The 21,486-nt window shown below is 42.8% G+C and overlaps 1 protein-coding gene across 3 annotated transcripts; it reads left to right on the top strand.

Moving 5' to 3' along the window:
- The first annotated feature begins 2,785 nt into the window (after nucleotides 1-2,785).
- On the top strand, nucleotides 2,786-20,551 carry LOC139366113 (E3 ubiquitin-protein transferase MAEA-like). Of its 3 annotated transcripts, none has more exons than XM_071103218.1 (10): nucleotides 2,786-2,836; nucleotides 6,044-6,158; nucleotides 7,278-7,460; nucleotides 7,774-7,977; nucleotides 8,170-8,292; nucleotides 8,377-8,453; nucleotides 8,567-8,675; nucleotides 12,163-12,296; nucleotides 18,915-19,110; nucleotides 19,216-20,551. In XM_071103218.1, the coding sequence occupies exons 2-10, from the start codon at nucleotides 6,090-6,092 to the stop codon at nucleotides 19,309-19,311; spliced, it is 1,191 nt and encodes a 396-aa protein (XP_070959319.1). In that variant the 5' UTR covers nucleotides 2,786-2,836; nucleotides 6,044-6,089; the 3' UTR covers nucleotides 19,312-20,551. The 3 variants fall into 3 exon arrangements, with proteins under 3 accessions (XP_070959319.1, XP_070959316.1, XP_070959317.1); XM_071103215.1 differs by lacking the exon at nucleotides 2,786-2,836 and adding an exon at nucleotides 5,725-5,847; XM_071103216.1 differs by lacking the exon at nucleotides 2,786-2,836 and adding an exon at nucleotides 5,757-5,897.
- Nucleotides 20,552-21,486: the final 935 nt, after the last annotated feature.

Raw genomic sequence — 21,486 nt, 5'->3', positions numbered from 1 at the left:
CTGGACGTGCCAGGTCTCGACGGGCTCTCCTGACAGGACTAACTGGGGCTGATTGGAAGCTGGTGAGTAATCAAGGCAGCACACAGAGAGAGGACTAGGGGAAGTGAGGGGACTTCTATGTGGTTGGATACGGTTACCCGAGCTAAGCCGAGGGATTTGAGTTTGTGTGCTCAACAGATTACAGGAAGATCCGGAGCCCAGGAGAAGGTATCCCGAGAGGGTCTCATGGGGGAGACCTTTTCTTTTTGATTTATTATTTAATAAACACCCTTGAAACTGAGCTCTGTCCGTGTCTGATCTATGTAAACGTCTTGACCAAACCCCCTGGTCTTGCCACAAGTGGTGGAGAATGCGAGCACTCTGATAACATGGTCAGATCAGGGTTGACGTTTACACAGTATCAGCATGGACGAGTTGATAGCTCAGTTCGTCCGGGCCCAACAAGCACAACAGGTGGATCAGGAACGAATGCTGGAAGGAACAATGACTACAAAACGTCCGCCTCGTTGAGGAAGTCAGGATGCTGCAAGGAGGAGCATCTCCTGGATCACATCCCAACCAGTTTTTAATCAAGCTAACGGAAGACGATGACCTCTGTACATTTGAACGGACAGCACTACGGGAAGGATGGCCAAGGCCGTAGTGGGCAAGTCTGCTGGCCCCGTTCCTCTCTGGGTAGGCCCAAAAGGCGTTTTGGGATCTGAACGACGAACAGGCGGATAACTACGATGGACTCGAACAGGAGATCATCAGCCGCTATGGGTACAGCCTGGCCCATCGGGCTCAACGGTTCCATGACTGGAGGTTCGTACCCGACCTCTCACCCTGAGCACAGATGAGCGACCTAGTGCGCGTCACCAGGGAATGGCTCCTCACCGACGTATCCATCCTCGACAAAGTGGTCCTGGATCGCTTCTTACGGGCGCTACCCCAGCGAGGTAATGCACACCCCAGACCTTGGAAGGCCTCCTGGAAGCAGTGGAGATGCAGAAGAACACTCAGTCACTGCTGAGTGGGAGCCGGGACGAGTCGGCGACCCGTCCGTAGGGACGGAAGGACAGCCCCACAGTAGTGTACCCGAACCGACAGTCGGCAGGGCCAAAGGACCGCAAACCTGTGGAGAGACGGCGGGGGTATGGCTGACCCGTCACCGACGACCCCAGGTAGAGGGAGACCAAAGGAGGTGTTTTCAGTGTGGTGCCCGGGGGCACATTTGCTGGAATTGCCCGGCTCGAGAGGAATCGACGCCATCAGCTAGCCCCGGAGGCGAGGTTGGTCACGCCGTGAACTATGTCACCTCCTGTTGGGCACACCACGAGTCAACTGCACCCATGGTCCCGGTGAAGGTTGACGGACACGACACGGAAGCACAATTAGACTCCGGATGCATGGTTACGGGGTAGGGGTAGGGAGATGTCCATTTCTGTCTCGTCTGTAACACAACAGTAAGTTAGACACCAATACACAATATTGGTTTCAATAAATTAACTAAAGTTAGCTAGCTAGGGATAAAATTATTGTGACTAAAACTAGATCAAATCTGTCCAGTTTCAAGTACAATATTTAAAATAATATAATTTCATTTTCTATATATTTTCAATTCATCATTTCATACATTTTACTGTGGGCTGCCACTCAAAACAAAAATTATAATTCAACAATAATAATCTTTGCAGGTCAAGGATTGTCTTCACTTTCAAGAATGCCTGAATTGCTTTACATTGCAATTTCATGTTTCCCCATCAAATTGTTTCAGATCTAGGCACGGACCATGGTGATAAGTAGTGTCATGTAATCGTCTAATAAAGTGAGAGAGACTTTGTCATTTCTTCAAACAATCAACCTTTCTTTGACATGGATTCATTATTGCAATAATGGAGCTGGTCAACGACCCAGACCCAGCCGTAGGTGATTCATTAAGAGCCCAATGATTCTGAGTTGGGGCTTGCCTTATATAGCCCAACCTTGTTACATTTCCTTAATCCACCACAACTGTCTCAATGTGTCAATCCAACAGATATCTACTGAATGAGGTGGACAAATATTTGGAGTCCTCTGTGTTCTTCAGCGAGTACTAAGAACTGTTTGTTCTTAGAATAGAGGATAAGGAGAGACTTCGTTCGGAACAGAGAGACCTAATTTTCAATATGACCTTTCTATTGCATTTCTAAGAGGATGGTCTCTCAAAAAGAAGATTGGATTTCCTCCTACCATATCTATTGTGTTATAGTCTCCTACATTATTTTAACATTTCTACAAACTTCAATGTTTTCTTCCCAATTGTACCAATTATATGCATATCCAGGCTTCAGGGCCTGCCCTACAGGCAATTTACTTTGGGCATCTCATACCTACAAAAATAAGAAATAAAAGTAACACATGGGGCCAACCACTGCAATTCCCATGGCTTCCATATGGTGTCAGCAGTCTATGTTAAAGGTTTCAGGCTTGTAACTTCAAAAACGAATAAGAAATAACAGTTTCAGTAGAGGGACACAGTCTTGGAAATTTGTGTTTGCACGCGCCATGAAGACATTACGCACCTGCTAAAATCGGTTTCCTATTGAACATACTTCTTTCCAAAAGAAATATTATAATTTGATTACATTTTAGAGCATCTGAGGAGTAAATAGAAGTGTATTTTGACTTGTTGAAACAAAGTTTAGGGATAGATTTTCGGATTATTTTCTCTGCAAGTTGAACGAGTGGATTACTCAAATCGATGGTGCAAACTAAACAGACTTTTTGGGATATAAAGTATTTTATCTAACAAAACGACACTACATGTTATAGCTGGGACCCTTTGGATGACAAATCAGAAGAAGATTTTCAAAAAGTAAGTGAATATTTAATCATTATATGTGAATGTATGAAACCTGTGCCGGTGGAAAAATATTTTGATGTGAGACGCCATCCTCAAACAATTGCTTGGCATGTTTTCGCTGTAATGGCTACTTTAAATTGGGCAGTGCAGTTAGATCAACAAGATTTTAAGCTTTCAGCCAATATAAGACTATAATATATAGAATATATATGTACATAAATGTTTAAAATCCATCATATTTATTATTATTTATTTGAATTGCGCGCCCTCCAGTTTCACCGGAAGTTGTCCCGCTAGCGGGACACCGATCCTTAAGAAGTTTTAAAGGCTTGCAAGTAAGTATTTCACTGTAAGGTATTTCACACCTGTTGTATTCGGCTCATGTGACAAATAACATTAGATTATTTTTATTTTTTTCCCAAAATGGATGATGTTGAGAGATAGATGGGAGAGGTTGAATGGAGCTGAAGGGTGGGACTAATAGCAAGATAAAACATGTAAAACATACGGGGTCTGTCAAATGCTCTCCATCCAACCTCACTGAGCTCGAGCTGTTTTGCAAGGACGAATGGGAAAAAATTTCAGTCTCTCGATGTGCAAAACTGATAGAGACATACCCCAAGCGACTTACAGCTGTAATCGCAGCAAAAGGTGGCGCTACAAAGTATTAACTTAAGGGGGCTGAATAATTTTGCACGCCTAATTTTTCAGTTTTTGATTTGTTAAAAACGTTTGAAATATCCAATAAATGTCGTTCCACTTCATGATTGTGTCCCACTTGTTGTTGATTCTTCACAAAAAAATACAGTTTTATATCTTTATGTTTGAAGCCTGAAATGTGGCAAAAGGTCGCAAAGTTCAAGGGGGCCGAATACTTTCGCAAGGCACTGTATATAGTGGAGGGAGAAGGGCGTGTTTCACAGTCTACAGCCCATGTCTCTTCACAGGGGCGGGTCACTGATTAAGCAGAGCCCTAACCTTATGAAAACCCAAATCTCTCATTTGGAAGCTAAAATTACATTTAATCTTTTCACCAATAATTTTATATTCAAACATTTAAATTGAACAACAATTCCATGTGAATCCGATAACTCTGATGTGTAGACTTTCCACTGTAGAGTTTATGTCCTCCTATCATTGAGGAGAATGTCTCAGATGACAACCGAACTGACATCTTATTCATTAAGTACCACCGCATATGTTCAATTGGTCGGGATTACCAGAATATAGTTAATTTCCCCCCACCTTCTGATGTTCCCAGAATCTCTATGTTAACCAAGGGGTTTTCAAATTTCACATCAGTAGGGTAGAGAGAGGAAAAAGGGGGGAAGAGGTATTTATGACTGTCATAAACCTTCCCCCAGGCCAACGTCATGACACCTCTATGGGACTCCCAGATGGGATGCAGCCTGGAATTAAATGTTCAAATATGTTGGAATGATGAGTTGCAGGTAGCATGTGTAACATATGTTAATCGTACTCTCCTTGTGTTGTGTTTTGTCCAAATAAATCACCCCAGCCAGTGGTCCCAGTTGAGCATTATTTATCATCTGTTGTTAAATAGGAAACAGCACTTTAGTTGTGCAGGGCTTAATGTGTTAATGGCGGTCGATGGTAAAATGTGTAGCATGAAAACAACTGTGTTAGCAGTGAGCTTATGTGACCATTACATCGGTGCATGCTAGCTAACACACTTATATACAGCAATCATATACCAAAGCACATACCAGAAAGCCCCTCAATCCCTAACAGGTGCCATATACCCACACATGTATAAATCAGCTATGTAAAGCAAATTTGTACACATTGTAAAATAGAAAATAGTTTTCAGAACGTGACCTAACCCTTGCATCACATTTTCATACTGGGGAGACCTAACATTCGCAATCTCCCCCTATCTGCAAGCGGGGCCAATAACAACACGCCTTATTGTCATCGGAATTGAACCAACCAATAAGAATGCTTGAACATTACATACACCTTTCTTTAGAGGCAAGTGGAAACATAACCAACCCTGTTAAACATGCATGCTCTGCACTTTATTTGGCTAGTAGGCAAATAGGCCTCTACATTAGGGTATAATGACTCTATGGCTGCATTCCTCCAGAAGGGCTGAGGGGTGCTGCATGGAGATCACAAGCTCTTCAACTGGGGCTCCTGAGTGGCACCGTGGTCTAAGGCACTGCATATCAGTGCAGTCCCTGGTTCAAATCCAGGCTATATCATATCTTGCCGTGATAGGGAATCCCATAGGGCGGTACACAATTGGCCCAGCATTACCAGGGTATGCTATCATTGTAAATAAGAATATGTTCTTAACTGACTTGTCTACTTAAATAAAGGTCAAATAGAAATAGGCTTATGCCAGACTTGGCCTATGTTTAACCCCTCCCTTGTTCCCCTCCCAAAGTCCATATGTTCATGAACTGATTCATATAAACTATTTTAAATTCTTATTAACCCCTCCTACAGAATATGCGTTGACAAGATTTAGAGTTATTAAATACATTTTAAAAAAATGAGTGGCTAAGACTGCAGTGAAAATACGTAATTCATAGATTCATCTATTTATATTATTCTGTTTCATTATTACTGGTAGATACTACTGGTTATGATTGCAGACAAATCGTAGAGAATGGGATGGTGCAATATTGATAGTCATGTTTTGATAAGGTGCATGCATGGGGATGTACACATCACCCAGACATATGCCCATGCTATAGTGATACATCAAATGACTGAAACGTCACTGTTTTAGGCATAATACAGCCTAGTGCTATCTAGACTTAAACTGGCAAACAAATCCATTACACGATCTACCTAAATGTGAAGTAAACTCAACTGACGAGTAATAGAGAATGGAGACTTTTAACTTGAAAACGTCCAAGATATCTCTTTCCGGTTTCCCTGACTTCCGTTTTTTTATGCTGCGTTATGCTTGTTTGCATAGCACTCCTCACAAGCTGTTTTGGTGTACGTTTTTTTGTGTTGTTGGTGAGATGAAACTGCCAAAACTCTGAAAGGTATTTTTGTAGGTCAGAATTGCAAGACAAGATTTGTTCAAGTCCAAAATGTTAGTCCATAATCGTAACATGATGTTTGTATGTTCAGATTAAATTTCACGTTTACGTTCCATGCATGGCTTTTCTTACAATCTTAATAATTTACGTGTGGATTTTCTTACGATCCTAACGATACGTGCGTTCAACCTTTTGGCAGCTATCTGGCTCCATGAAAAAGTATCTGGAGAAATTCACAAACGAAGATGGCGGTGCAAGAGACAGCTGCCCAACTCTCCATGGCTCTGAAGGTTCAAGAATATCCCACTTTGAAGGTTTGAAATTGCTTATTTGAACGAATATCGAGACGAACCGATTATGATGCAGGCACAAGCTTCAGATTTGTCAAACTAGGCACTAATTTCGATTATTTGGATGACTAGCTAACGTTAGCTAGCGACGCCTGGGGGCAAGTTTGTTAAACAACGGCTGATGTCAGATGGTGAAGATTAATGCGAGAACAGATTTGATGGTGTGGTCAGATACACCACATCTCAAGCTATTAGTTGATAACCTCCAATCGTCTCAATAATTGACTATTTACTAACTTTGTTATCTAAACAGATAATTTCGTAGGCATTACTTTTGCTAGCCAGCCAGTTTAATCAGCTATGTTGATACCTAGCTAGGCTAACTAGCAAACTTTAACTAACTAACGTTAGCTGGTTCTCCGTCGATATTCTTCTGTGGTGTGGGAAGCCAACTATTCATAGCTAACTACTTTCTAGCTTACATTTATTTAACTACGTTAGTTAGATACCTAGCTAATAGAGACATGTAACGTTAGCTATTCACGTTTGTTTCCAAATTCACCATCGCTTGTGAAATCAACATGGCATGAAGAGTCGTCACCAGCTGCGAGGTAGTTAGCTCTCTAGTAAATCCAAAGCAACATGATGCATACTAGTCAGTTGATCGTTTGGAGCTGTATAATTATGCTCTGTACGTGACTAGTAGCTATAGCAAGATTGCGCTAGCTAGATAGCGCTTTTTCCCTATCGAGCTATGTCCTCAGGGTTACTACTCAATATGGCTGAGAAGATTCAGTCTGCAGCCATATCACACTGCGACACTATTGGTCTGTGGCTGCTGCCATATACGGCTAATGTTTTGCTTTGTTAGTGGCCATTTTACCAGAATAGTTATTTAATTCATTAAGGGTTGCAAGAGTAGTTGTATGCCATTTGAGTAGTTATGTTAGCATAATTAGACGGTTATGTAAGATTGCTGTTCTGTGTTGATGCCTTAGTGATTGGTTGGAAAGTGTCATATATTGGTGGATATTTCTCAACAAGTTGTGTCAAATAATTGGAAACTTCAGCCAAAGAATGATTATTAGATAGTCAGAATGTACTACCGAAGCCTCTTAGGTTTTGCATTGTTAATTTGTACAGGTACCATATGAAACTCTGAACAAGCGCTTCAGAGCTGCACAGAAGAACATTGACCGGGAGACGAGTCACGTAACCATGGTGGTGGCAGAGCTGGAGAAGACCCTCAGCAGTTTCCCAGTGGTGGATTCTGTGGTGTCCCTTCTGGATGGGGTGGTGGAGAAGCTCAGTGCCCTGAAGAGAAAGGTAGGTTCACCCAGTTGTTCTCAGAACAATTAGCATTGGAATATTGCTGTGCATTTTTTTTAATGGTATTCCTCCTCCAACCCCAGATAGCTTAGCTACTGCTATTTCAGGGAGAATTTCTGAAAATAAGCCACCTTTACATGTTTTCAAATCCAAACACTTGTCAAATATTGTATTTCTATTGAGCGATTTCCAAGACAGAATAATGATTCATCATCATGAAACTTAGTAGAAAAATATAGCAGTAAAATACAATACAAAGAGAGAGTGCATGTTGTAAGTATACAAAATCTAAATGGTGGATGTTGTGTAGGCTGCTGAGTCCATCCAGGCTGAGGATGAGAGTGCTAAGCTGTGTAAGCGGAGGATTGAACACCTGAAGGAACACAGCAGCGACCAACCAGCAGGCGTCAACGTCTGGAAGAAGAAACGAATGGACCGCATGATGGTAGAACACTTGCTGCGGTGTGGCTATTACAACACAGCGGTCAAACTGGCACGGCAAAGTGGCATTGAGGTGCATCCCACTTCTTTCTGTCAACATGTCATCTTATATACATGGATGCTACAATCGAGTTCCTTATTCCTTACAGAAAGCGACTTCTGTGGTATCTCAAATTGCTTGTAGAGCTCCTAGTATTTCAATTGCTTAGAGAACTACGTGTGCTGTCTCTATTTGACATAACCCCGCTTTCCCCCTGTTCTCCAGGATCTGGTCAACATTGAGATGTTCCTCACAGCCAAAGAGGTGGAGGAGTCACTGGAGCGACAGGAAACAGCCACCTGTTTGGCCTGGTGCCATGACAACAAGTCACGCCTCCGCAAGATGAAGGTGAGCCATGTCTGTTAGTAGATCACAATGGCAGTGTCTCATACATTACGTTATATATGAACTCATTGATGGTTTTCCTTCCAGAGCTGCTTGGAGTTTAGCCTGCGAATCCAGGAGTTTATCGAGCTCATTCGACAGAACAAGCGCATGGACGCTGTCAGGTAGGAATCTGTTTAAACTGCCATAGCACATCCTATATTAAAATATTCAGGTTAATGTTGAAACATATATTCATAGTTGAAATGAGAACAATCATGAACCATGTTTCTCATAGACATGCGCGGAAGCACTTCAGCCAAGCGGAGGGGGGTCAGCTGGACGAAGTGCGGCAGGTTATGGGCATGCTGGCGTTCCCCTCAGACACCCATATCTCCCCTTATAAGGTAGTAGTGATCTCTAGTGTGTATGCACTCGCATATGCCTCCTTTGTAGGGTTGGGTTAAATGCGGAAGACACATTTCAGTTGAATGCATTCAGTTGTACAACTGACTAGGTATCCCCCTTCCTTGCAAGCACAATTCGATACGCATCTAGATACATGGACTCCGATATAGGAATTCTACTTTTAATTTGAAAATATTGCACTAACAATTGTTGCATGAACACATTAATTTTTCAAACTAAATTAATATGTTATGCTCAGGAGCTGAGCTGGGTCTGTCTGAGCTGACTTCTCTGAGCTGTGTGTGTGTGTGTGAACATGATGTAGTGTGTGAGCTGAGCCATAGAGCAGATTGAGCATCTACCACTATCAGATTGGGGTGTGGGGGGGTGCAACTAGTGTGCTCGCGTGCTCTCTAAAAGGACGTTCGTATGAAAAGAAAGAGGAGGAAAAGCGGCATTATTACCCCGGTACAGTAGAGGGAGATGAGCTGGTAATAGCCATCTACAGCCAAACAAGGAAGACACGTGCTGGAGAATAAGAGTACACAGAGAGACAATTGACTGGAGTTGTGCAAATTCCCCGGGATCTAGATTTTCTGTACCAAGCAACACATGACAGGCGAGATACGGAGACTGAGAAGATGCTCGCTACATGTTCACAATTGTGGACGTAGGGGTATATGGCCGAGAGAAGTATGGTGAGTGTTTCAAGAGTTCATTTGGGTCCAAACTGCTGCAGAAGACCCTCGATTTTTCCACTGCAAGCTATCCTGCCAGGTACCACAACGCCAAGTCCTTGTGTTTTCCTGGGAGATAACTTCCCCCTACATGAGAACTGCATGCACCCTTATTCAGGTATGTTGATAATAGCATGTGGAGACAGTTTCACTTTTTCTGTTTCTAATTTCCCTTGTTAACGATTACTTGTATTCACCTCTATATGAGAAATGCCATTTTTATCAAGGCGTTTGGAGTATGGTTTCTGGAAAATGGGGTGGTGTTTTTGTTTACCATATGTATATTATATCTGACATATATTCTCTTGTTACCACTCACTCACAGGTGTCCGTCTCAATGAACTTGAGGGTACCTGGAACTATCGCCACTCTGTCGGAGAGTCAGATAATGCGTGCGGGATCATGGCTGCAAGGATGAAGATTCTTGGTCACCTAATCAATCGGGTTTATCCCTGAAAACGCTAAGGGCTTGTGTTGCCCTCCTGAACTACCTGTCCTCCACAGATTAAGCTCATGAGCCAAACGCAAGAATCGTGGCGCCCTCTTTTGTTGACACCCCCTCCCTTCTTGCAACTACCAACCTGGAGAGTGGAAGAGGGTTGTCCCCTGACACAACCATCTCCAAGAGCCAGTGTGACAGGCTTGCAAGTTAAACAAGTGGGAAGCTCTTCCATAGCAGGAAGACATGGTTAGGAGAGGACAACTTAACCCAAGACCATCAATGATGTATAAAAGATCGTTGATCTTCTCACATACACACCCCTTGATGGATGCATAGACTCAGTTATTTGTGTGCACTGTGAACCAAAGTACTTTGAACAAGCTTATGATTTTCTTTCTTTCTCAGATAAAATGATATTTGTTAAAGTTATAAAGATCTTTAGTTAGTTGGCTTGTTTTTTCTGCTGCTAGGCTAGCTAGCCACTAGCCAGCTAAGTAGCTGACACTAGCTTTTGTTAGCAAAACATGGCAACTCTACTTGTCGACTACAATAGAAAATACAACCTAGCTCATTCTTTTGTGAAGACTGCATTTTGCTTTCAGTCTTCACATGCTTCACGTGCCAAACAAGCAGGCAGCATCTCCACTGCGATCCTTGTTTCTTTGCCTTGAACTTATTGTGAACCCTACTCCTCTTTTTCGAATAAGTGGTTGGGTCGGAACCGTGCATGCTCCGAAATCTACCTACCTACCTCATCCCCATACTGACCCAGGAAAATACATTAGTTGTCCCTCAATTAATAAAGCCTATGACTTAATATTGCGAAATTCAATTTACAAACATCTGAAGGTGCTGCATCTCCCGCACTGTGAGCACAGTTATCTGAGTTGTGGGTCAATGTCATGCGCAGTTACATGAATAAAAGTTTGATAGGCTGAAGGAGAGAATGCATAAATTCAGTCAGAAAAGATTCAAGTTATTTTCGTAATAAGACAGAATCTTACCGATGCATGCTTAATTTGGATCGGGACCGATCCGTATCTGTGAATCGTTAAATCCCTACTTTGTGCATGTCAAAATACTGTAGACCTATGATCTGTATACATCTGGCACTTCTTTGGACACTGTTAATAAACCTCCAAACTAGCTTGAATGCCATACAACATTCCTTCCGTGGCCTCCAACTGCTTTTAAACGCTAGTAAAACTAAATGCATGCTCTTCAACCGATTGCTGCCCGACGAGCATCACTACTCTGGAACGTTCTGACTTAGAATATGTGGACAACTACAAATACCTAGGTGTCTGGTTAGACTGTAAACTCTCATTCCAGACTCGCATTAAGCATCTCCAATCAAAAATTAAATCTAGAATTGCCATCCTATTCTGCAACAAAGCCCCCTTCACTCATGCTGCCAATCATACCCTCGTAAAACTGACTATCCTACCGATCTTGAATTAACTTTGGTGATGTCATTTACAAAATAGCCTTCAACACTCTACTCATCAAACAGGATGTAGTCTATCACAGTGCCATCCATTTTGTCACCAAAGCCCCATATACTACCCAGCACCTGCGACCTGTATGCTCTCGTTGGCTGGCCCTCGCTATATATTCGTCGCCAAACCCACTGGCTCCAGGTCATCTATAAGTCTTTGCTAGGTAAAGCCCCACCATATCTCAGCTCACTGGTCACCATAGCAACAGACACCTGTAGCACGCGCTCCAGCAGGTATATTTCACTGGTCATCCCCAAGACCAACACCTGCTTTGGCCACCTTTCTTTCCAGTTCTCTGCTGCCAATGACTGGAACGAATTGCAAAAATCACTGAAGCTGGAGACATATCTCCCTCTCTAACTTTAAGCATCAGCTGTCAGAACAGCTTACTGATCACTGTACCTGTACACAGCCTATCTGTAAATAGCACACCAAAATACCGCATCCCCATATTCTTATTTATCTTGTTGCTCTTTTGCACCCCAGTATCTCTACTTGCACATTATCATCTGCTCATCTATCACTCCAGTGTTAATGCTAAATTGTAATTACTTCACCACTATGGCTTATTTATTGCCTTTACATCCCTAATCTTCTACATTTGCACACACTGTACATAGATTTTTCTATTGGGTTATTGACTGTACGTTTATGTGAAACTTTGTTGTTTTTGTCGCACTGCTTTGCTTTATCTTGGCCAGGTCGCAGTTGTGAATGAGAACTTGTTCTCAACTTGCCTACCTGGTTAAATAAAGGTGGAATAAAAAAAAAAGGGTCTGATTATCTCTTTGTCAATCAACCTTCACAGGATCTCCTGGATCCAGCCCGCTGGAAAATGCTGATACAACAGTTCAGATACGACAACTACAGATTACATCAGCTGGGCAACAACTCTGTGTTTACCATCACACTCCAGGCCGGCTTGTCTGCTATCAAAACTCCGTATCCTTTCTGGTCACCGCTCTGTGCTCCTTAGTTTTGCTATTCCTGGTAGAAACATCATTTTTTATTTAATCAATCAATAAAATGTATTTATGAAGCTCTTTTTACATCAGCCGATGTCAAAGTGCTATACAGAAACCCAGCCTAAAACCCTAAACAGCAACGATGCAGATGTAGAAGCACGGTGGCTAGGAAAAACTCCCTAGAAAGGCCGGAACCTAGGAAGAAACCTAGAAAGGAACCAGGCTCTGAGGGGTGGCCAGTCCTCTTCTGGCTGTGCTGGGTGGAGATTATAATAGTACATGGCCAAGATGTTCAAACATTCATAGATGGCCAGCAGGGTCAAATAATAATAATCACAGTGGTTGTAGAGGGTGCAACATGTCAGCAGCTCAAGAGTAAATGGCAGTTGGCTTTTCATAGCCGAACATTCAGAGTTAGAGACAGCAGGTGTGGTAGAGAGTTGAAAACAGCAGGTCCGGGACAAGGTAGCACGTCCGGTGAACAGGTCAGGGTTCCATAGCCGCAGGCAGAACAGTTGAAACTGGAGCAGCAGCACGACCAGGTGGACTGGGGACAGCAAGGAGTCATCAGGCCAGGTAGTCCTGAGGCATGGTCCTAGGGCTCATGGCCTCTGAGGAGAGAAAGAGAGAGTGAGAGAATTAGAGGGAGCATACTTAAATTCACACTCACTGGATAAGACAGGAGAAATACTCCAGATATAACAGACTGACCCCGACACAAACTGCAGCATAATTACTGGAGGCTGAGACAGGAGGGGTCGGGAGACACTATGGCCCCGTCCGACTATACCCCCGGACAGGGCCAACCAGGCAGGATATATCCCCAACCACCTTGCCAAAGCACAGCCCCCACACCACTGGAGGGATATCTTCAACCACCAACTTACTACCCTGAGACAAGGCAGAGTATAGCCCACGAAGATCTCCCCCACGGTACGAAGCCAAGGGGGGCGCCAACTCGAACAGGAAGATCACGTCAGAGACTCAACCCACTCAAGTGACACACCCCTCCTAGGGACGGCATGGAAGAGCACCAGTAAGCCAGTGACTCAGCCCCCGTAATAGGGTTAGAGGCAGAGAATCCCAGTGTAGAGAGGGAAACCGGCCAGGCGGAGACAGCAAGGGTGGTTCGTCGCACCCGGGCCTTTCCGTTCACCTTCACACCCCTAGGCCAGACTACACTCAATCATATGACCAACTGAAGAGATGAGTCTTCAATAAAGACTTAAAGGTCGAGACCGAGTCTGCGTCTCTCACGTGAATAGGTAGACCATTCCATAAAAATGGAGCTCTACAGGTGAAAGCCCTGCCTCCAGCTGTTTGCTTAGAAATTCTAGGAACAATTAGAAGGCCTGCATTTTGTGACTATAGCGTATGTAAAGCTGTATGTATGGCAGGACCAAATCAAAAAGATAGATAGGAGCAATCCCATGTAGTGCTTTGCAGGTTAGCAGTTAAACCTAGAAATCAGCCCTAGCCTTAACAGTTAGCCAGTGTAGAGAGGCTAGCACTGGAGTAATATAATACATTTTTTTTGTTCTAGTCAAGATTATTGCTTCTGTGTTTAGAACTAAATTAAGTTTATTTAGTGCTTTATCCAGGTAGTTGGAAAGTAGATATTTGCAGTAGTCTAATCTAGAAGTGACAAAAGCATGGATACATTTTTGGACATAAAGTTTCTGATTTTTGCAATGTTACGTAGATGGAAAAAAGCTGTCCTTGAAACAGTCTTGATATGTTCGTCAAAAGAGAGATCAGGGTCCAGAGTAACGCCGAGGTCCTTCACAGTTTTATTTGAGACGACTGTACAACCATCAAGATTAATTGTCAGATCCAACATAATATATATTTGTTTCTTGGGACCTAGAACAAGCATCTCTGTTTTGTCCGAGTTTAAAAGTAAAACATTTGCCGCTATCCACTTCCTTATGTCCGAAACACTGGCTTCCACGGAGGGCTATTTTGGGGCTTCACCATGTTTCATCGAAATGTACCGTTCGCATAGAAGTGAAAGTTAACATTGTCTTTCGGAATGACATCACCAAGAGGTAAACTATATAGTGAAAACAATAGAGGTCCTAAAACGGAACCTTGAGGAACACCCGAAATTTACAAATTTGAGTTTCCAATCTCTTCAAAAGAATGTGGTGATTGATGGTATCTAAAGCAGCACTACGGTCTAGGAGCACGGGGACAGATGCAGAGCCTTGGTCTGACGCCATTAAAGGTTAATTTACCACCTTCACGAGTGCAGTCTCAGTGCTATGATGGGGTCTAAAACGAAGCGTTTCGTATACCGAAGCGTTTCGCATACATTGTTTGTCTTCAGGAAGGCAGCGCAACAGCTTTTTCAAAATGTTTTGAGAGGAATGGCAGATTTGATATAGGATAATAGTTTTTTATATTTTCTGGGTCAAGGTTTGGCTTTTTCAGGAGAGGCTTTATTACTGCCACTTTTAGTGAGTTTGGTACACATCCGGTGGATAGAGAGACGTTTATTATGTTCAACATAGGAGGGACAAGCACAGGAAGCAGCTCTTTCATTGGTTTAGTTGGAGTAGGTTCCAGTATGCACCTTGAAGGTGTAGAGGCCATTACTATTTTCATCAATGTGTCAAGAGATATAGTATTAAAAACCTTGAGTGTCTCCCTTGATCCTAGGTCCTGGCAGTGTTGTGCAGACTCAGGACAACTGAGCTTTGGAGAAATACGCAGATTTAAAGAGGAGTCTGTAATTTGATCTTTTCATCAAAGAAGTTCATGATTTTATCACTGCTGAAATGAAAGCCATCCTCTCCTGGGGAATGCTGCGTTTTAGTTAGCAATGTAGGATTGTTCTTATTCTCCTCAATTAAGTTGGAAAAATAGGATGATCGAGCAGCAGTGAGGGCTCTTCGATACTGCACAGTACTGTCTTTCCAAGCGAATCGGAAAGATTTCCAGTTTGGTGTAGCGCCATTTCCTTTCCAAATTTCTGGAAGCTGGCTTCAGGGTTCGGGAATTTTTGGTGTACCAGGGAGCTAGGTTCTTATGACAAATGTTTTTTGTTTTTAGAGGTGCGACTGCATCTAGAGTAATACTCAAGGTTAAATTAAATTCCTCAGTTAGGTGGTTAACTGATTGTTGTATTCTGACTTCCTTGGGTAGGGAGTCTGGAAGGGCATCTAGGAATCTTTGGGTTGTCAGAGAATTTATAACACAGCTTTTGATGAGCCTTGGTTGGGGTCTGAGCAGATTATTTGTTGCGATTGCAAACGTAATAAAATGGTGGTCCGATAGTCCAGGATTACGAGGAAAAACATTAAGATCCACTATTTATTCCACGGGACAAAACACGATCTAGAGTATGACTGTGGCGCTGAGTAGGTCCGGAGACATGTTGAACAAAACCCACCCAGTCGATGATGTCTCCGAAAGCCTTTTGGAGTGGGTCTGTGGACTTTGACATGTGAATATTAAAGTCTCCAAAAATGTGAATATTATCTGCCATGACTACAAAGTCCGATAGGAATTCAGGGAACTCAGTGAGGAACGCTGTATATGGTCCAGGAGGCCTGTAAACAGTAGCTATAAAAAGTGATTGAGTAGGCTGCATAGATTTCATGACTAGAAGATCAAAAGACGAAAACTTTTTTTTGTAAATTGAAATTTGGTATCGTAAATGTTAGCAACACCTTCGCCTTTGCAAATGCGTGGGGCATATGGTCACTAGTGTAACCAGGAGGAGAGTCCTCATTTATCACAGTAAATTCATCATGCTTAAGCCATGTTTCAGTCAGGCCAATCATGATTAAGATTATGATCAGTGATTATTTCATTGACTAACTGCCTTGGAAGTGTGGGATCTAACATTAAGTAGCCCTATTTTGAGATGTGAGGTATCACAATCTCTTTCAATAATGACAGGAATGGAGGAGGTCTTTATTCCAGTGAGATTGCTAAAGCGATCACTGCCATGTTTAGTTTTGCCCAACCTAGATCGAGGCACGGACACGGTCTCAATGGAGATAGCTGAGCTGACTACACTGACTGCTAGTGGCAGAATCCACTAAGCTGGCAGGCTGTCTATCAGCTAGAGGAGTTGGAGCCCTGTCTATTTTCATAGATAAGATGAGAGCACCCCTCCAGCTAGGATGGAGTCTGTCACTCCTCAGCAGGCCAGGCTTGGTCCTGTTTGTGGGTGAGTCCCACAAAGAGGGCCAATTATCTACAAATTCTATCTTTTGGGATGGGGCCAGAGACAATTACTCGATGCCGACATCTTTCTAGCTGATTTACGTGCTGAGGCTGGCTATGTTGTGCTTGGTGACCTCTGACTGTTTCATCCTAACATCGTTGGTGCTGACGTGGATAACAATATCCCTCTACACTCGCCAATTTTAGCTTTAGCCAGCACCATCTTCAGATTAGCCTTAATGTCAGTAGCCCTGCCCCCCTGGTAAACAGTGTATGATCGCTGGATGATTTTTTAAAGTCTAATACTGCGGGTAATGGAGTTGCCAATGACTAGGGTTTTCAATTTGTCAGAGCTAATGCTGGGAGGCTTCGGCATCTCAGACCCCATAACGGGTGGAAGAGGGAGCAGAGAAGGCTCAGCCTCTGACTCCGACTTGTTGCTTAATGGGGAGAACCGGTTGAAAGTTTCTGCCGGCTGAATGAGCGACACCGGTTGAGCATTCCTACAACATTTCCTTCCAGAAGCCATGAGAAAATTGTCCGGTTGCGGGGGACTGTGCGAGGGGATTTATACTACTATCTGTACTTATTTGTGGCTCAGACTCTGTTTCATCCTTTCCTACACTTAAATTACCCTTGCCTAACGATTGCGTCTGAAGCTGGGCTTGCAGCACGGCTGTCCTCACCATAAGGCGATTGTTCCTGTATATTATGAGTACAGCAACTGCAATTAGAAGGCATAATGTTAACATTACTACTTATTTTCGGCTGGTGGAGGTCCTGTAGAACCATGTCCAGATAAAGCGTCCGGGGTGAAAAAGTTGAATGAAACAAGTCAAGCGAGGGGAAAAAAATAATCATTTTAAAACGGTAATTAAACTGTAAAAACCGTCAAGTTGGCAGGTAGCAAAGTAACGCTAGCAACCAAACGCACAGCAGCACGTAAACAAGTCCACAGGTTATTTATTTGACTAGGTAATGCAGTTAACCTCTAGTGACACCCCATCCCGTGAACGGGACCGTTGTCATCATCTGACACTAATTAGCATAACACAACGGACATAAATATTACTAGAAAATATTCCTATTCATGAAAATCACAAGTGAAAAATATGGAGACACAGCCTTTTGTTAATCACCCTGTCATCTCAGATTTTCTAAATATGCTTTACAGCCAAAGCTAGACAAGCATTTGTGTAAGTTTATCGATAGCCTAGCATAGCATTTTGTCCAGCTAGCAGCAGGTAACTTGGTCACGGAAATCAGAAAAGCAATCAAATTAAATTGTTTACCTTTGATGAGCTTCGGATGTTTTCACTCACGAGACTCCCAGTTAGATAGCAAATTTTCCTTTTTTCCAAAAATATTATTTTTGTAGGCGAAATAGCTCCATCTGTTCTTCACGTTTGGCTGAGAAATCGCCCGGAAATTGCAGTCACGAAAACGGCGAAAAATATTCCAAATTAGCTCCATAATATCGACAGAAACATGGCAAACGTTGTTTATAATCAATCCTCAAGGTGTTTTTCAAATATCTGTTCGATAATATATCCATCGGGACAATTCGTTTTTCAGTAGGACCGATTGGAGTAATGGCTACCTCTGTATTTTACGCGAGAATCTCTCTGGGAGCATCAGGTGACCACTTGCGCAATGTTGCTGCCTACGGGTATTCTTCAACATCAATGCGTAAAACTACGTCACAATGCTGTAGACACCTTCGGGAATACGGAGAAAGAGTAATCTGGTTGATAGCCCAGTCACTGCTCAATAGGGACACATTGGAACGCAGCACTTTCAAAACACGAGGCACTTCCGGATTGGATTTTTCTCAGGCTTTCGCCTGCAACATCAGTTCTGTTATACTCACAGACAACATTTTTACAGTTTTGGAAACTTAAGAGTGTTTTCTATCCTAAACTGTCAATTATATGCATATTCTAGCATCTTGTCCTGACAAAGAATCCCGTTTACTACGGGAACGTTTTTTTTCCAAAAATGAAAATACCCCGTAGTCACAAAAGGTAAGAACAAATTCTTATTTAGAATGACGGCCTACACCGGCCAAACCTGGACGACGCTGGGCCAATTGTGCTCTGCCCTATGAGACTCCCAATCACGGCCGGTTGTGATAGAGCCTGGATTCGAATCAGGGTGTCTGTAGTGGCCTCAAGCACTGAGATGCAGTGCCTTAGATCGCTGCGCCACTTGGGAGCAGTGGTTTGTCGTCTGCTTTTTTTGCTGATGTGCTTTCTGTCTCCTTTTGGTTGTGATGGCAGACCTTATCCAAAACCGCACATCAGGGTACATAAGTCTTAAAAATGTGGCTCAATGTGTTCTGCCACAGACCTCCAGCTGTGAAGTAATGGAATGTAAAGCAAAATTATAAAATTACATCCCTTAACCTTTCTGCTCCCAGTCAGTGCTATAAGGAAGATAGCACCTCCATAAACCCTGACTGCCCTGTGTGTAGCAAGTCCCTGAACAAACTGGCACAGCCCCTGCCCATGGCACACTGTGCCAACTCCCGTCTGGTGTGCAAAATCTCTGGGGAGGTGATGAACGAGAACAACCCACCCATGATGCTGCCCAACGGCTATGTGTATGGATACAATGTGAGTCTCGACATCCCACACATTTTTTTATTTACAATGGAAATGGAATATTATTCATCGTTTTCATTTATTATTTATATTAATAATTTGTCCTTCCTTTTCTAGTCTCTTCTATCCATTCGCCAAGATGACAAGGTGATCTGCCCCAGAACCAAAGAAGTCTTCAACTTCTCTCAGGCTGAGAAGGTGTACATCATGTGATGGGGTGGATACTGGATCTCATGTGATGCATACACTCTGCAGTGGATCCCACAGCAGAGCCTCCAGCCCCCATGTGACTCAGCCCCCCCCCCCCAGACTTGCCAAACCTGCCTCCCACTATGGAGAGCAGGGCCAAAATCACCTTGTGTAGATTTGTGAAACTGGACTAATTAACAGACTTATATTTAAAGTGTTGATGTTCTGACTTTTATTTAACTTGCAGTCCAACCAGCAGTGTGGATCATTATAACTCGGTGTTGCTCCAATATGATAAGAGCTTATCTTTTGCCGTTTTACCTTAGATAAATCAGACTTACTTCAATCAGAACCACAGGCTGATCACCTTGGTGTTTGCTACATGATGGCACTAATTTCATGATGCGCACAATTTACATAATTTCTGTGTAGCCGTGGGGGATAAATAGAAACACCTTCAAATTGGTAATATTGTGTTTGTCCCCCACTGTGAAATCTGTGATTGCAGATCTGGGACGATACACTTGATAATGTAAATACTAGCGCATTGAGCATTTGTGTGCAGATTCAGGTCTTTCAAAATGTTATAGGAAACATTTTAAGAAAACTCATCCTAGACCTTCCACTGGTCAGGCTTGAACAGTCTCACTGTTGTTGCTTGAAATATGGTATGGCAACCTTGTACACAGACCTAATGTAAACTCTACTACACTTTTGAGTATCATTGTGGATTTGTGTCCTACATGGGAACATGCCAGGTCTGCTCACCACCTGAAGTGGACCTTGACGAATGGTGTAACTTACAAAATACTTTTTTTCAGAAGGATGGGTTAATTCATCAGTGTACTTTTGATATTTAGTTAAAACAACTCTGACATAGTCAAAATACTGATTGACTTAATTTCATACATATCTTTCAACGATGAACATTGCATTGTAATTAAAGAGAATTTTGATTATATTTTTTGCTCTTCATTTTGTATTATCTATTGCTGATTTTAAGACATTTTGTATGACTAACACAAATTGCTGCAGATTTCTCAAGGGGCTATAGTTGGTCCAAGGAGTTCCTTGAAATGAGCAAGGGTCACCTTAACATATGTTTCAGTACCTACCATCCCTCCCACCTTTTTTTTCTTCCCATCTTGGTTGGTTGCTTCTGAACTGTTTAGTATTGTTATTGTAGAGAGGCTTTAGAAACTGATGATGCATGTTTATATTGGTAGGATAGATTAATTATTGACGATAAAATTGTTTTACTACATTTGGGTCCTGTCTTTCTTTATATCCACCCAACATCTCCATAGAAGTTAAAGTGCTGCTTTATCAGATTGAATATGACAGTGAGTTATGCATACCCAGATTAAAATCAATGGCAATTGGCAACATACACATGACCAAAAGTATGTGGACAACTGCTCTTTGAATATATCATTCCAAAATCATGGGCATTAATATGGAATTTGTTCTCCCTTTTTCTGCTATAACAGCCTCCACTCTTCTGGGACGGCTTTCCCTAGAACCAAATGTTGGAACATTGCTGTGGGGACTTGCTTCCATTAGGCCAGGCATTGATGTTGGGTGATTAGGCCTGGCTCGCAGTCGGCATTCCAATTCAGCCCAAAGATGTTCAATGTGGTTGAGGTCAGGGCTCTGTGCAAGCCAGTCAAGTTATTCCACACTGATCTCGACAAACCATTTCTGTATGGGCCTCGCTTTGTGCACAGGGGCATTGTCATGCTGAAACAGGAAAGGGCATTCCACAAACTGTTGCAACAAGTTGGAAGTGCATTGTCTAGAATGTCATTGTGATTAAGATTTCCCTTCACTGGAAATAAGGGGGCTTGCCTGAACCTTGAAAAACAGCCCCAGACCATTATTCCTCTTCCAAACTTTACAGTTGGCACTATGCATTGGGGCAGGTAGAGTTCGCCTGGAATCCACCAAACCCAGATTCATCCGTCGGACTACCAGATGGCGAAGCATTCACTCCAAAGAATGCCTTTCCACTGCTCCAGAATCTAATGGCGGTGAACTTTACACCACTCTAACCGACGCTTGGAATTGCGCATGGGGATATTAGTCTGGTATGCGGCTGCTCAGCCATGGAAACCCATTTCATGAAGTTCCCGACAAACAGTTATTGTGCCGATGTTGCTTCCAGAGGCAGTTTGGAACTCGGTAGCAAGTGTTGCAACA

The sequence above is a fragment of the Oncorhynchus clarkii genome, chromosome 14 (genome assembly GCF_045791955.1).
Source record: "Oncorhynchus clarkii lewisi isolate Uvic-CL-2024 chromosome 14, UVic_Ocla_1.0, whole genome shotgun sequence".
Taxonomy (NCBI): Eukaryota; Metazoa; Chordata; class Actinopteri; order Salmoniformes; family Salmonidae; genus Oncorhynchus; species Oncorhynchus clarkii.
This window is presented reverse-complemented; position numbering and strand designations above follow the sequence as displayed.